The 14342-nt window shown below is 48.0% G+C and overlaps 5 protein-coding genes across 5 annotated transcripts in view; 2 read left to right on the top strand and 3 right to left on the bottom strand.

Moving 5' to 3' along the window:
- The first annotated feature begins 2690 nt into the window (after window positions 1-2690).
- On the top strand, window positions 2691-3276 carry LOC115605905 (histone H4). Its single transcript, XM_030481009.2, has one exon. It carries the CDS (start codon window positions 2822-2824, stop codon window positions 3131-3133), a length of 312 nt encoding a protein of 103 aa, XP_030336869.1. The 5' UTR covers window positions 2691-2821; the 3' UTR covers window positions 3134-3276.
- Window positions 3018-14342, bottom strand: part of LOC115605898 (histone H2B 1/2/3/4/6-like) — a 103047-nt gene continuing 91722 nt past the window's right edge. Inside the window, exon 2 of the mRNA XM_030481001.1 lies at window positions 3018-3036. Within this exon, the coding sequence (XP_030336861.1) occupies window positions 3033-3036 (4 nt within the window). The 3' untranslated portion in view covers window positions 3018-3032. The remainder of the gene's footprint in view (window positions 3037-14342) is intronic.
- On the bottom strand, window positions 3988-4577 carry LOC115605889 (histone H3). Its single transcript, XM_030480986.1, has one exon. It carries the CDS (start codon window positions 4555-4557, stop codon window positions 4147-4149), a length of 411 nt encoding a protein of 136 aa, XP_030336846.1. The 5' UTR covers window positions 4558-4577; the 3' UTR covers window positions 3988-4146.
- LOC115605888 (histone H3) lies at window positions 5387-6005 on the top strand. The gene has a single exon (XM_030480985.1). The coding sequence runs from the start codon at window positions 5432-5434 to the stop codon at window positions 5840-5842; it is 411 nt and encodes a 136-aa protein (XP_030336845.1). The 5' UTR covers window positions 5387-5431; the 3' UTR covers window positions 5843-6005.
- Window positions 6713-7309, bottom strand: LOC115605903 (histone H4). Its single transcript, XM_030481006.1, has one exon. The coding sequence runs from the start codon at window positions 7165-7167 to the stop codon at window positions 6856-6858; it is 312 nt and encodes a 103-aa protein (XP_030336866.1). The 5' UTR covers window positions 7168-7309; the 3' UTR covers window positions 6713-6855.

Below are 14342 nucleotides of genomic sequence, written 5' to 3'. Positions count from 1 at the left end.
CCCATCCCTCTGGGAGTAGGGGGGGAGGGAAAAAGGGGAGGAGTGAGTAAGCGGCTGTGTGGTTCTGAGTTACTGGCTGGGCTTTAACCACGACACCAATGAAGGCAGAAAAGTTGAGTTTAATGCACTGTTTATTCAGGATTCCAATATCTGAAGGGGGCTTACAAGGATGCTGGAGAGGGACTCTTCATCAGGGACTGTAGCGATAGGACAAGGGGTGATGGGTTCAAACTTAAACAGGGGAAGTTCAGGTTAGATATAAGGAAGAAGTTCTTTGCTGTGAGGGTGCTGAGGCACTGGCACAGGTTGCCCAAAGAAGTGGTAAGTGCTCCATCGCTGGCAGTGTTCAAGGCCAGGTTGGACAGAGCCTTGAGCAACAGGGTCTAGTGTGAGGCGCTTCTGCCCATGGCAGGGGGGTTGGAACTAGATGATCTTAAGGCCCTTTCTAACCCTAACCATTCTATGATTTATGAAAAAGGAATCTAGACATTCATATTCCTCTCAGCACTCTAGAAAAACCCATGCTCACTAAAGGAAGTCACCCATCATCCATCTCACTTCAGTAACAATAGAATTTCCAGTGACTGACCAAAGCTTTGAAGCACCCGAAAGAAATAATCCTTTGGAGTCAGGAAACCTAAGTCTGATGGGAGGGAACAGAGAAAAGGCTTCAAGAATAGTTCCAGAACAACTCAAGATGTTAGAATTTGAAGGAGTCACCAGCCTATTGCACATTACCAACCAGTATGAACTGTGGGACTCTCTCTTTTTCCCCTGGTTGGTGTATCTCCTCCAGGTGAACACGTTCTGCTACAGGCTCTCATCCGCCTTCTGTTTAGGTAACCGCTTCAGCTGGGAGTTTCTAGGCGGCACTGAGAAGACATAAAGGCAAAGCTGCTGTTAGTGTTCTGCCACTATCGCTCCTGGGTGAGCTCTGCATAGGTTTTCCTGCAAAATGCCCTTTCCTATTCTGAAATCTCAAGTCAGAAAAATAATTCTTTTTTTGTCTGTGCTTATTACCTAAATGGGCTTCAGGAAAAAAAAATGTTTCTGAATAGCATCCTGGCTTTGACTATCCACCTTCTACAGTCTCTTTAGCCAGACGTGCTGGAGGACAACTTAGCTGATGAGGAAAAGTCAGAAGCCTGTGTATTATCTTGGGCTTACAGAGTGTATATTGCCAATGTCAAAAGTTCCTGAGAAACAAACCAACAAAAACCATGAACCAAAGCAAACAAGCAGAGACAAAAAGGTGGATTTTTAAGTGTAGTAGGACAAGTGTTGGAGACCTAGGTTGATTTGTGAACACCATTTCCTTTTAGACTGGGGTATTCCTTTGGGTGGCATATGGAGAAGATAACCAAGGAGAAGCCCCAGGAAAAGTTACAAAACAATAGACCATTAACATAAGGCACTGAGCACATAGAATTAGGGAGCATTACAAATATATTGATGACAAGGCACAGCTGTCTAGCAGCTGTGATTATTTTGGTGCATGATATACCTTAGAATCACATTAGAGAAGTGGAGTTTAAAGGTTATGGGTAGCTACTGTAAAACTTTTAGTTGTTGAGACTGAAATACTAAGAAAAATAAATATACAGGTGACATTTCTGCAGCATGAAATAATGGTACTGAAAAAGACACAAGATGAAAGGAAAGGATAAAGGGGGGACAGAAAATTGCTATGTATTTCCAAAATAGGTAATGTTAGGACACATATGATGTCTAAAGATGACTGACACAACTTGTTAAAAAGATTTGCCCTCCCTGTGAATACAGCTACAGTACCACTAAACCCAGTTGTGCATTAAAAAAAGTAAAACTATGTGCAGAATAAAAAGGAAAGGTAAAAAGAATACTTTGAGATATTAGGCATCAATAAAGCATAAAGCCATAAAGACGAACAAACACATGCCGCACATATAAAAGCACGTGGAACAAACTTGATTTTTTACATGGATATATTAACAAGACACTCAAATCAGTTCCTTTATCAGCACGTCAGTCCCATAAACACAAAGCAGGCGTGTGGTCATTAGGGATACAGGATATGCAAATGACTTCACCCCCCAAAAAATGAATAAATAAATAAATATCAAAAGTAGCATAACCAAGAGGGGGAAAAGAGTGGTCATTAGGGATACAGGAGATGCAAATGACTTCACCCACAAATAAATAAATAAATAAATAAATATTAAAAGTAGCATAACCAAGAGGGGGGAAAAAAGCGGATTAATAACGATACTCTGCTTTTGGTATAAGAAGCTGAATTTACTCGAGCACCCAGACCACCGCTCCTGTCCGCCTTTTCCCCCCTAAAACCCATTCCCCACCACGCCCCGTCCGCTTCTTTCTTAAAGCGCCGCGAAATGGCGGCGGCGGAGCGCGAGCGGGGCGGGGCGGCACCGCGCGGGCGGGAAGAGGCGCTCCCGGCCCCACCGCCCCCATTGGCTGGATTTTGCTGCAGACCCGGGCCCCGCTCCCCCCACGGACCCCGAGCACCGCAGCGGCGGGGCCCGGAAGCTGGAGGGGACGGAGCGTGTCCCCGTCCCGGGGATTTGCTCCCGCCGCGCCCAGGCGGCCGGAGGCGGGGTCGGCCGCCTGCCAAGGGCCAGGGCAGAGACCGACATCCCGCCGCCCACCCCCTGTCGGAGGCGATGGCGCGCACATCGATGCCCACCGGGGGAAGGGCGGGGAGAAGAGCCCGCCCTTGCCCTGCCCCGTCGCAGTCCCCAACCAGGTCGGACCGCTGGCAATATAGTGCCGCGCTGGCGCCTGTTCCAGCCACACGCCGGTTGGGTCGGGAGAGTAGTAGACCATGTCTGGCAGAGGCAAAGGCGGGAAGGGGCTCGGTAAGGGCGGCGCTAAGCGCCACCGCAAGGTGCTGCGCGACAACATTCAGGGCATCACCAAGCCGGCCATCCGCCGCCTGGCTCGGCGTGGCGGTGTGAAGCGCATCTCGGGTCTCATCTACGAGGAGACGCGTGGCGTATTGAAGGTGTTCCTGGAGAACGTGATCCGCGACGCCGTCACCTACACCGAGCACGCCAAGAGGAAGACGGTGACCGCGATGGACGTGGTCTACGCCCTGAAGCGCCAGGGACGCACCCTCTACGGCTTCGGCGGCTAAACTCCATTTCTGGGACAGATCACTTTTTCAGAACACCAAGGCTCTTTTCAGAGCCACCCACGCGTTCAAGAGAAGAGCCTTAATCACGGGTAGTGTTTATGCTTTGCGTTTTAATGGTCGTAGTAAAATAGAGGGAGCAGTAACTGGCAGGGTCTGTGTTGGGGGAGGGGGAGGAGGGGGCGGGCTTTCGTAGTCCTCATCCGTAGTCACCGGTCCATATGGTCCTCTTAATGCTCCCACGCTCAAGCAACAGGCGAGCTTGAAATCCGTGGCCTAGAAATACCCCGATAGCACTCTCTGGGAAGAATACCGAGAAGCTGGGGTGTGGCGATTTTCTGCCGGGACTCCCTAGGCTCGAGAGAAACATTTCGGCTCCGAAAGATTAGTACGTCTTTCATTCCTCACTCTCCTTTTCCCTCATTTTCGTCCCCGTCTCCCGCTCCTCCTTTGTAAGGGATACGGAAAGGACAAGCCGGCGAAAAAAGCCGGACGTCCCGGTCAAGCGCTATTGCGACAGCCGGTCTCCCGCCATCGGCCTCACCGCAGCAGCCTGAAACGGGAAGCGCACGAAATGGGCGGCGCTCCCCTCCCCGCCACACGCGGGACGGGATAAGGCGGGGAGAAGAAACGACTGCGAGCGCCCGTCGCGCCCCAGGGGCTGCAGGGGAAAGAGACGCCGAGCGAGAACGCCTTTCCCTGCTCTGCTCCTCCGACTGCGGGGCTGCCTGTGCTCTGGGCCCCTCCCCGCTGTGCGCCGGCATCTTATAAATGGGGAATCCCAGAACTGCCAACGCACAACGATCGAGCGGGGGTGAGGCGAATGTCCCACACTGCCGGCGGACTGAACCTCCCGCCCCGGCTATCCCACGATCAGCACTGCCTCGAGCACGGAAAACCGCGCTCGGCTGAGGCTGCCTACATCTGCTACAGAGACCCAGCTCTCTTTAGTGGCCATATGGTGGCTCTTAAAAGAGCCTTTTCGGTACGGGTGGGTGGGGGGCAGGGCAGGCGCCTCAGGCGCGCTCGCCGCGGATGCGCCGGGCCAGCTGGATGTCTTTGGGCATGATGGTGACGCGCTTGGCGTGGATGGCGCACAGGTTGGTGTCCTCGAAGAGCCCCACCAGGTAGGCCTCGCTCGCCTCCTGCAGCGCCATCACGGCCGAGCTCTGGAAGCGCAGGTCGGTCTTGAAGTCCTGCGCGATCTCGCGCACCAGGCGCTGGAAGGGCAGCTTGCGGATCAGCAGCTCCGTCGACTTCTGGTAGCGCCGGATCTCGCGCAGCGCCACCGTGCCGGGACGGTACCGGTGCGGCTTCTTCACGCCGCCCGTGGCCGGCGCGCTCTTGCGGGCCGCCTTGGTGGCCAGCTGCTTGCGGGGCGCCTTCCCGCCCGTCGACTTACGCGCCGTCTGCTTCGTACGCGCCATTCTAAGCCCCACTTGAAAGGTTCACGGACCGGAGACTTAAGGTACTTTGCGACTTCTATTTATAGCGGGTCCGGCACGCCCCTCACCTCTGATTGGGTAATGGAGAGGAGTATTTCATTGGGTAACCGCTGAGGTTACTGAAGCCGCTCCGAGCTGCAGCCTATTCCACAAGAAATGGCTCGTTCCCTTATTTTCTTCCTGTCAGAAGAGCCTGACGGACTTTTAATGTTTTAATGCAAAAAAATTTTATTTCTACAGCATTTACTCCTCTTTTTTGTTCCCTCATTTGTTTGACACTATGAGTTATTCTTACCACGTCCATGTTTTAAGTATATGCTGTGATGACTCTTATGACTTTAGCAGGTAAAAGAACCCTACTACTATGGGAGTTTTAGTTTTGAATTGCAAGTAAATAATTCGATTCCTTTCAGGAAATACTTAGCTCAATGTTGTAGAAAGTAAAAATATAAGTGGTGAGCTTTTTACATACTTAGGATTGGCTAAATAAACCCATAAGAAGAGATTAGCTTTCTAATAAATCTAAAAAATACGTAGAAAACTTCCTTTAGGAATTGTATGAAAAGAAGCAACTTGGTGAGGAGTACAGTTAATAAGATCAAGTTTTTAGGAAGAATAATGACGTTTTCGAAGAAACGGAAGATGAGAGGATTGAGTCTGTGGCTCAAATATTGAGGAGCGCGGTTCAGCACAGAAGGGGTTAACGCGGGGTTTTCAAATTGGCCCAATCAACTCGGCTCTTTCCACAGGCCAATGAACTAGCAGTGCTCGGATATAAAAGGGAGTCCCTGTGCAGTGAGCTTAACTGTTTTTTGCTGTCAGTTTTCTCCTTACATACAGTAAAGGAAACGGACCAATGGCGCGTACGAAGCAGACGGCGCGTAAGTCGACGGGCGGGAAGGCGCCCCGCAAGCAGCTGGCCACCAAGGCGGCCCGCAAGAGCGCGCCGGCCACGGGCGGCGTGAAGAAGCCGCACCGGTACCGTCCCGGCACGGTGGCGCTGCGCGAGATCCGGCGCTACCAGAAGTCGACGGAGCTGCTGATCCGCAAGCTGCCCTTCCAGCGCCTGGTGCGCGAGATCGCGCAGGACTTCAAGACCGACCTGCGCTTCCAGAGCTCGGCCGTGATGGCGCTGCAGGAGGCGAGCGAGGCCTACCTGGTGGGGCTCTTCGAGGACACCAACCTGTGCGCCATCCACGCCAAGCGCGTCACCATCATGCCCAAAGACATCCAGCTGGCCCGGCGCATCCGCGGCGAGCGCGCCTGAGGCGCCTGCCCTGCCCCCCACCCACCCGTACCGAAAAGGCTCTTTTAAGAGCCACCATATGGCCACTAAAGAGAGCTGGGTCTCTGTAGCAGATGTAGGCAGCCTCAGCCGAGCGCGGTTTTCCGTGCTCGAGGCAGTGCTGATCGTGGGATAGCCGGGGCGGGAGGTTCAGTCCGCCGGCAGTGTGGGACATTCGCCTCACCCCCCGCTCGATCGTTGTGCGTTGGCAGTTCTGGGATTCCCCATTTATAAGATGCCGGCGCACAGCGGGGAGGGGCCCAGAGCACAGGCAGCCCCGCAGTCGGAGGAGCAGAGCAGGGAAAGGCGTTCTCGCTCGGCGTCTCTTTCCCCTGCAGCCCCTGGGGCGCGACGGGCGCTCGCAGTCGTTTCTTCTCCCCGCCTTATCCCGTCCCGCGTGTGGCGGGGAGGGGAGCGCCGCCATTTCGTGCGCTTCCCGTTTCAGGCTGCTGCGGTGAGGCCGATGGCGGGAGACCGGCTGTCGCAATAGCGCTTGACCGGGACGTCCGGCTTTTTTCGCCGGCTTGTCCTTTCCGTATCCCTTACAAAGGAGGAGCGGGAGACGGGGACGAAAATGAGGGAAAAGGAGAGTGAGGAATGAAAGACGTACTAATCTTTCGGAGCCGAAATGTTTCTCTCGAGCCTAGGGAGTCCCGGCAGAAAATCGCCACACCCCAGCTTCTCGGTATTCTTCCCAGAGAGTGCTATCGGGGTATTTCTAGGCCACGGATTTCAAGCTCGCCTGTTGCTTGAGCGTGGGAGCATTAAGAGGACCATATGGACCGGTGACTACGGATGAGGACTACGAAAGCCCGCCCCCTCCTCCCCCTCCCCCAACACAGACCCTGCCAGTTACTGCTCCCTCTATTTTACTACGACCATTAAAACGCAAAGCATAAACACTACCCGTGATTAAGGCTCTTCTCTTGAACGCGTGGGTGGCTCTGAAAAGAGCCTTTGTGTTCTGAAAAAGTGATCTGTCCCAGAAATGGAGTTTAGCCGCCGAAACCGTAGAGGGTGCGTCCCTGCCGCTTCAGGGCATAGACCACGTCCATGGCAGTCACCGTCTTCCTCTTGGCGTGCTCCGTGTAGGTGACAGCATCGCGGATCACGTTCTCCAGGAAGACCTTCAATACGCCACGCGTCTCCTCGTAGATGAGACCCGAGATGCGCTTCACACCGCCACGCCGAGCCAGGCGGCGGATGGCCGGCTTGGTGATGCCCTGAATGTTGTCGCGCAGCACCTTGCGGTGGCGCTTAGCGCCGCCCTTACCGAGCCCCTTCCCGCCTTTGCCTCTGCCAGACATGGTCTACTACTCTCCCGACCCAACCGGCGTGTGGCTGGAACAGGCGCCAGCGCGGCACTATATTGCCAGCGGTCCGACCTGGTTGGGGACTGCGACGGGGCAGGGCAAGGGCGGGCTCTTCTCCCCGCCCTTCCCCCGGTGGGCATCGATGTGCGCGCCATCGCCTCCGACAGGGGGTGGGCGGCGGGATGTCGGTCTCTGCCCTGGCCCTTGGCAGGCGGCCGACCCCGCCTCCGGCCGCCTGGGCGCGGCGGGAGCAAATCCCCGGGACGGGGACACGCTCCGTCCCCTCCAGCTTCCGGGCCCCGCCGCTGCGGTGCTCGGGGTCCGTGGGGGGAGCGGGGCCCGGGTCTGCAGCAAAATCCAGCCAATGGGGGCGGTGGGGCCGGGAGCGCCTCTTCCCGCCCGCGCGGTGCCGCCCCGCCCCGCTCGCGCTCCGCCGCCGCCATTTCGCGGCGCTTCAACAAAGGCGATGATGAGGGAGCTCGGCGGTCACTATTGTGGCCTTCTCGTCCATTCGTGCTTACTTGGGGAAGGTCGCTGTGTGAAACATTCTCCGTGGCATACCCCTGTCTATTAGGAGTATCGTTATAGCTGTGAATGGTTCCGGTGTAGTGTTAGAAGCTTTATTGTTTCGGGAGATGTTCATTTCTTCTGGGGATTCTGTCCACTACACGGGCTGACTGTGCAAGAGCTGCTTTGGTGACTCCCGGAGGCACGGCCGATATGAAAAGCCCACAAGCGTCGCATGGGCAGACGCATTGTTTTACTTTTCCTGTTTGACTTAGTGTTTAAATGTACCGGAAACATATATTTGAGGTGTTTTTACAGTGTACTTGAAGGATCGTAAAATAAATGCTCCTCCACGTATTTGCTGTTTACTATCTCTTGTAATTTTTTTTTTTTCCCCAGGTTAATCATATCACTGCAAATACACAGGGTTTATTTCAGTGTTTGTTTGGTCACATACTTGTCGTTTTGTCCAATACTCCCTATCTATTCCCTGTTTCTTAGTGGGTCCCAATTATTACAGTGTTTCTTGATGGTGAACAGTTTGTGCTCAGCAATTTCCCTGCCCTTCCCTTTGACCTGTGATTTTTTTTTTTTTATTTTTGGTTTGTTTTTTTTTTTGTTGGTGGTTTTTTTTTTTTTTTTGTTTTGTTTTTGTTTTTGCCATTGTTTGTCCTTTTTCTAGAAAGAATTTTTTCTTTAGAGCTCTGGGGAGCGTTTGGGTTTTTTGGTTTTTGGGGTTTTTTTTTCAGTTTTTTTTTTTGTGGGTTTTTTGTTTGTTTTTTGTTTTGTTTTTTGTTTTTGTTTTTTTGTTTGTTTTTGTTTTTTGTTTTTTATTTGTTTTTTTGTCTTTCTCTGTAGCCTTCTAGTATGTACGTTATTTAACTCAGGCTATGTTTGGCCACCATTTTGATAGCTATTTTCACATGGAGATAGCCAGCTTTGTAGCGTTTATATCAGCCTTTATTAATATCACTTCATTAAGTTCTGCAGAAATAGCAAAGACTTTTTTATCTTTGCATATCAACCTTAATGGTGCTTTTGGGACAGATGAGGTTCCTCATTTTATCACTGTGTCTTTGCACACTATTTATCAGTTCAGTTACTGTCGGGAGGAGGGGGGAATTGATATGCAGCCTTCCCTCCCCCCCATTTATGAGTAACAGCATGAATAAAATGCGAGAGAGCTCAGTAACGCTTCTGCACAACTATAAAGTGTATTCTTCCTGCCTATTACTTATCCCACTATATAATAAGATGCACCTTTTCCCTGGCAGTGGTAAGTGTGGTTTTCCCTCTATTTGTCTAGATTCAAAGCATTTCTCATTTGGCACATTTTTTCTTAAGCGTGTAATTTTTTTTCACATCTTTTCTATAGTTTTGCTTTAATTTCACCTAATGATTTCAGATGTGTAGGTCCAATATTTTTGGAGATTACCCACTTAAGCAATTTATGTCTCTCTATGTAGTTTAGTGGGAACAGGTATTCTGTCCTGCAAGCTGCCCTATTCACCTCCCATGCCTAGTGTTGATTGGCACTTTGTCAAAAGATTGCAATCTCTTTTGGCATCTGTTTTGTACTTCATATTAGTTCCCTAGATGTCTTTTCAAGGCTTTTGATGTTCTGGAAAACAAGGAAGGAGCTCCAAGTTATTTGCATTGATTGAATCCTAGAGTAACACTTCATTCCCTAACATATTTTGATCTCGTATTTTATGACTAGCATTCATCCTTCACTCCTGGTGGATCTTTTACATGGATTTTGTTCCTCAGAAATAAGAAGTGAGTATATGAACTACCCATTAATTTTCTATTTATTTACTTACAATTCAGCTTCAAGACAGTAATTAATCAAGACAGTGTGGGGAGGACAAGAAGTTCCGTTTTCTTCTTCCTGATCAGGAAGCATTAGTTGGAAGAGCCTTAAGTTGTCTCCTGTGATATGGGAAAGGCAGACAGGGCACACTGTAGTGACTGAGTAGGATGGATGAGGGCAGGAAGGAGCAAGAAAATTATTCTACTCCTCTTCTCACACTAGGCATGTCATAGCAGATTGTAGCAGTCCTCATCCCTTCTGCATTAGCTTTCAATCTGTCATCCTGCTATTCCTGCTAATGGTCCCGGCCTTCCCAAGAGACAACCATCCCCATGAGAAGGCTGTTGAAATCATGCAAAATTCAAAATCTCTTTTCTCTTCAGTGACCTACTTTGGTTTTGGGGTTGTTTTTTTTGTTTGTTTCCTCCCCCCCCCCCCGGAAACCTGTTGTTATCTGAAAGAGTTGCTGTCTCTCAGTTGATCTACCAGCCAGCACGTGTCTTTTCAGGTCCTTAGGAGAATTAATATTAATTTGGGTAGTCTGTGAAATGTTTTTTAAAACAGCTAAAAGTATTGTAGCAGAAATGTTTCAATTTGGAGATGATACAGATTTGCTTTACCTCCTGAAGCAGAAGCTTGTGATAAATGTTCTATTTTACTTAGGTAAGACATTTGTGAGGGAAAGGAATAAAACTTCACTACATTTCCTAGGGAAATATAAGCATGCTCAGAATGTAACCACATGAAATATGTAAGTCCAACTAAACATGGAGATGGATTTTTGCTTACAGTAACAATCCACATGAAAATATTACAGAAAAAAAAAATCATTCTAAGTTGCATCACAAGTTTGTTACACAAGTTTTTATGACAGCACCACAAAAACTAATGTTTTGTGCATCCTACTCATATGAAGACTCCGAGCTGTCAATCTCTGCACAGGCCATCTGCCACAAAAATGAAGAAACACCTGGTGGCACAACTAGTGGTTATCCCCTCAATACAAAGGAATGCCACATTTGCACCTGACAACTCAGTATGCCTCTAGATCACTGCTGGAGGATTGGAGTTTTGGCCAGCTCAGCTCTAGTTTTCATTCTCATGCACTGGGACTAGCCTGATGGACCTGGCGCCTGGACTGACTTCTCTCCCAGGGATCTGTCTGCCCCAGGACACCGCAGGGTTTCTTCTCAGGTGTGCATTTTGCTCTACTTGCAACTGTGTGCTGAAGGCCACAACTGGTGCATTTAAAGTTGTTTTCCTCCAGGTGGAAACTGGAAATCAGTCTGGATTATGGCAGCTCCTACCCCAGGAACAGTGTGATCCATCTGATAGAGCTTTATAAACCTCACTAAGATTATATATGTACTTATTATTTACTGACATTTTAAACTGTTACCTTTTCATGTATTGATGTGTTTATGCAGTAACCCTCAATAGCCTTACTGGTTATCCCCAAACTCTTAGAGATGGAGAAGGGATAGCTCAGGCTGAAAGAGAGAGGAAAAAAAAGAGTGCACATAGGACAAAGTTAAAAAGTTCTTTACAAGGTAATGAACTATTTTTAGCTCCCCTCCCCCCCCCCCCAATGTATAATAGTTGAATATTAATCTTATTGGAATTATCTTGATAATCATAGAATCATAGAATAGTAAGGGTTGGAAAGGACCTTAAGATCATCTAGTTCCAACCCCTCTGCCATGGGCAGGGACACCTCGCACTAAACCATGTGGCCCAAGGGTCTGTCCAACCTGGCCTTGAACACTGCCAGCGATGGAGCATCCACAACCTCCCTGGGCAACCCATTCCAGTGCTTCACCACCCTCACTGTAAAGAACTTCTTCCTTATATCTAACCTGAACTTTCCCTGTTTAAGTTTGAAGCCATTACCCCTTGTCCTATTACTACACTCCCCAAGGAAGGAGTCCCTTCCCAGCATAGAATAATTATCCTATCCCTCTGCTGTTCTGCATGATACTGTCCTTTTACATCCAAGCATGTTATATGTGCATGCATACACATAAACACATGCACGCATCTAGTATGAAATATTCTGTTGAACCCACACACACCTTAAAAAAAAACATTAGAACTGCTCTGTGGCTGCAAGGTCCTTCAGCATGACCAGTCTGTAGACACACAGTGAAGCGCCTAGGACTAGCAACTAATGGCAACTTCACTGCCTGCAGGCACATGGTCTTCGATTTCTGGATTGTAACAGATGGTGGCAAATCAAACCATCCTTTTGGTGATAAAATCTCCATTTGCGTGACCTGCAACAGTGATCTTACCATGACCTTAACAGCAAAAACATTTTGGGTTTTCCAAGTTGTAAGCAATTTGGATGTCATTAGATGAAAATAAACTTCAGCCTTCTCATTTATTTGCTTGGGTTTGACCATAGTTTTCAGTTTCACTGCCTGTCCCCCGATGCCTGGCTCAGTATTCAGTCAGACAGTACTCAGAACTTTCTCACCAGCATTGTCCACCTTCAGTGCTCCCTTCAGGTTGATCCTAGTAAAAAACCCAAACCCTCCCACATCTGAAAACAGTTAATAAATAACTAAAAAAACCCAATCACAAACAAAACCAAAACCCATTCTTTAATGCTCAGAAGCACTACAGTGAAAATAATTTGAATGTCAAGAATCACCAGAAGAGGAATGCAGAGCAAACCAGAAGATATTGTAGCTTTCTACCATTGTAGCACTGTGCGAAAGTTGCACCTTGAAAACTGTGCACGTTTCTGGCCTCTAAATAAAATAATAATAACAATAAAAAAGACATAGTGCAACTGGAATAGAAAGTTCTGAGAAAAGTAGTAGAGAAGCTATTTTAGACCTCATATTAAGGATATTGAGACTCTTTCAGAACAGAGATAACTACTGGACAACTGGGTGAAGGTGTTCTTGCTTATCTTCTTTATTATCTATAAGGCTAAATCTATCAAATTTAGGAGGTCCAATCTAATTATAGCTACCAATCAAAAAGTTACAGATGCCAGAAAGGCTGCATAAATATTGTAGGTGGTTTCCCTAAGTAGATGGACTCCTTATCTTTACAGTTTTTCTTTCCAAATGAAAATGAAGAGCTGAAGATGATGAGTGAAAGGGTGAGAGCAGAGCCATCTCTCTCCTCGCCAGCAATCAATTCTGGAGAACAGAGCTGCTAACCATAACCACTTCCTAATACTTGTGGTAAATATTTTCCATCTCTAAAGGACTTCTAAACTGATCCCTGGTGATATCAACTGCCATTTAACTACATGCACTCACTGAGAATGAGCTTTGGGTTTCTCTCAAGGTCAAATACCTCCACTCCCGAACCAAACCCACCAAAACCTAACTCCAAACAAACAACTGACCCACATACAAGAGTTCACTTTAAAAGAGCACCTATTCGTTTATTTAACTATTTTTTCAGGACTTCCAAGTTACCAGCATCCTGCTTTGTGCAGGTATTTCCATAGTTCTCTCACAAACTGCTTGGGGAGGCGACAGAGGAAGTTCCATGACACAAAAAACCCCTACAGTTGTCTATAGGAAGAGTAAAGGATGTGGTTTCCATTTGAAAGCCTTCCTCATATGTAAAGGGCAGTATTATTCACATTCAGAGTTACAGAGTCCTAAAATAATCAAATTATTAGAGAAGTTGTATATAGAGATGCCATTTGGAGAGGGGAGAAGGCTTGTTTGCATTGGCCTAGTTAGTATGGTAGGGTTGTTTCCATACCATGCATCAAGTTTTCTAAGGCATAATGAACAAGGTGGGAAGTGCTCTAATGATCATGGGCTCCTTGTAGCAGTTTATCATGCAGGATGCTCTCTCTGTCCTGAAACCTGAAGCATCAAAACAACATTTACTAACAGAGCAAACTAGAACCCGACTTTTTATTATTTTTTTTTTTTTATTTTTTTTTTTATCCTTGGTGGCAGCTACAGTGTAAAGAAAGTGTGGTTAAAATAAAGATAGAAACGGCTCGGGGAGGAGAAGGGTGGCAGAGGAGGTAAACGGAGGGAGATGGAGGAGAAGGAGGAGGAAGGAAGGGAGGGAAACCGCTTCCTAAGCGGGATTGGTCAGGAACTGCTGAAGTCTGGGCACAGTGGCCGCCCCAGGCCTGAGCCTGGACCAACCAGATAATGGAGATTGGAGGAAAAGCCCAAACCGGTCCATCCCTCCCGGGACTCAGCTGTGCCACAGGAATGTCAGGAGACTCGCAGGAGATGCAAAGAGAAAGACACAGAAGGACTTAGCTGCCGCTTGCAGCAATCTGCTTTTCTGTCGGTATTAGATACACTCAGAGTATTCGTTCTTATGTGCAAATGCAGGTTTCTGCTGCATTTCTCAGTTGTAGTGCGATTGGCTTTCAGACTTTCATTCAATTTTCCTGAATGTCAGTGCCTCTGAAATTGTGAGTGGAGACATGTGAGTTTTTCGTGTCTACTGATGTCTAAATTAATCCTGCACTGTGTATCTGAGAGAAATAAACAATATCAATAACATTTTTAAGCTTCATTTGATATCTATGAAGGTCTGTTTTCAAGATGAATATGAAAAGTAAATTACTGATATAATTCAAGAGGTTTCCATACATGACACCAGATCTGTAAGATGCTCCTAATTGATTGTATTTTGGTTTGCTATGTATGGTTGCAGAAGGGTACTAAAGGAACTAAAAACTGGAGTGAGGAGATTTAAGAGTAGTTTATGAAAAAACTCCTAAATGTTTAGTTTTTGCATACACTATGCTGCATAAATGTTCAAATAAGTTTAACCCACAGTTTCATTGAGACACCCTTGTACAGTACAGCAGTTAATTCCATTTACTTCTCTTGGCCTAGGCAAATAC

Source organism: Strigops habroptila, chromosome 3 (assembly GCF_004027225.2).
Source record: "Strigops habroptila isolate Jane chromosome 3, bStrHab1.2.pri, whole genome shotgun sequence".
NCBI classification, from domain to species: domain Eukaryota; kingdom Metazoa; phylum Chordata; class Aves; order Psittaciformes; family Psittacidae; genus Strigops; species Strigops habroptila.
This window is presented reverse-complemented; position numbering and strand designations above follow the sequence as displayed.

What these genes read in the sequence shown, in the direction of transcription:
- LOC115605905 (XM_030481009.2), top strand. Translation starts at nt 2,822, where the DNA reads ATGTCTGGCAGAGGCAAAGGCGGGAAGGGGCTCGGTAAGGGCGGCGCT.
- LOC115605889 (XM_030480986.1), bottom strand. Translation starts at nt 4,557, where the DNA reads ATGGCGCGTACGAAGCAGACGGCGCGTAAGTCGACGGGCGGGAAGGCG.
- LOC115605888 (XM_030480985.1), top strand. Translation starts at nt 5,432, where the DNA reads ATGGCGCGTACGAAGCAGACGGCGCGTAAGTCGACGGGCGGGAAGGCG.
- LOC115605903 (XM_030481006.1), bottom strand. Translation starts at nt 7,167, where the DNA reads ATGTCTGGCAGAGGCAAAGGCGGGAAGGGGCTCGGTAAGGGCGGCGCT.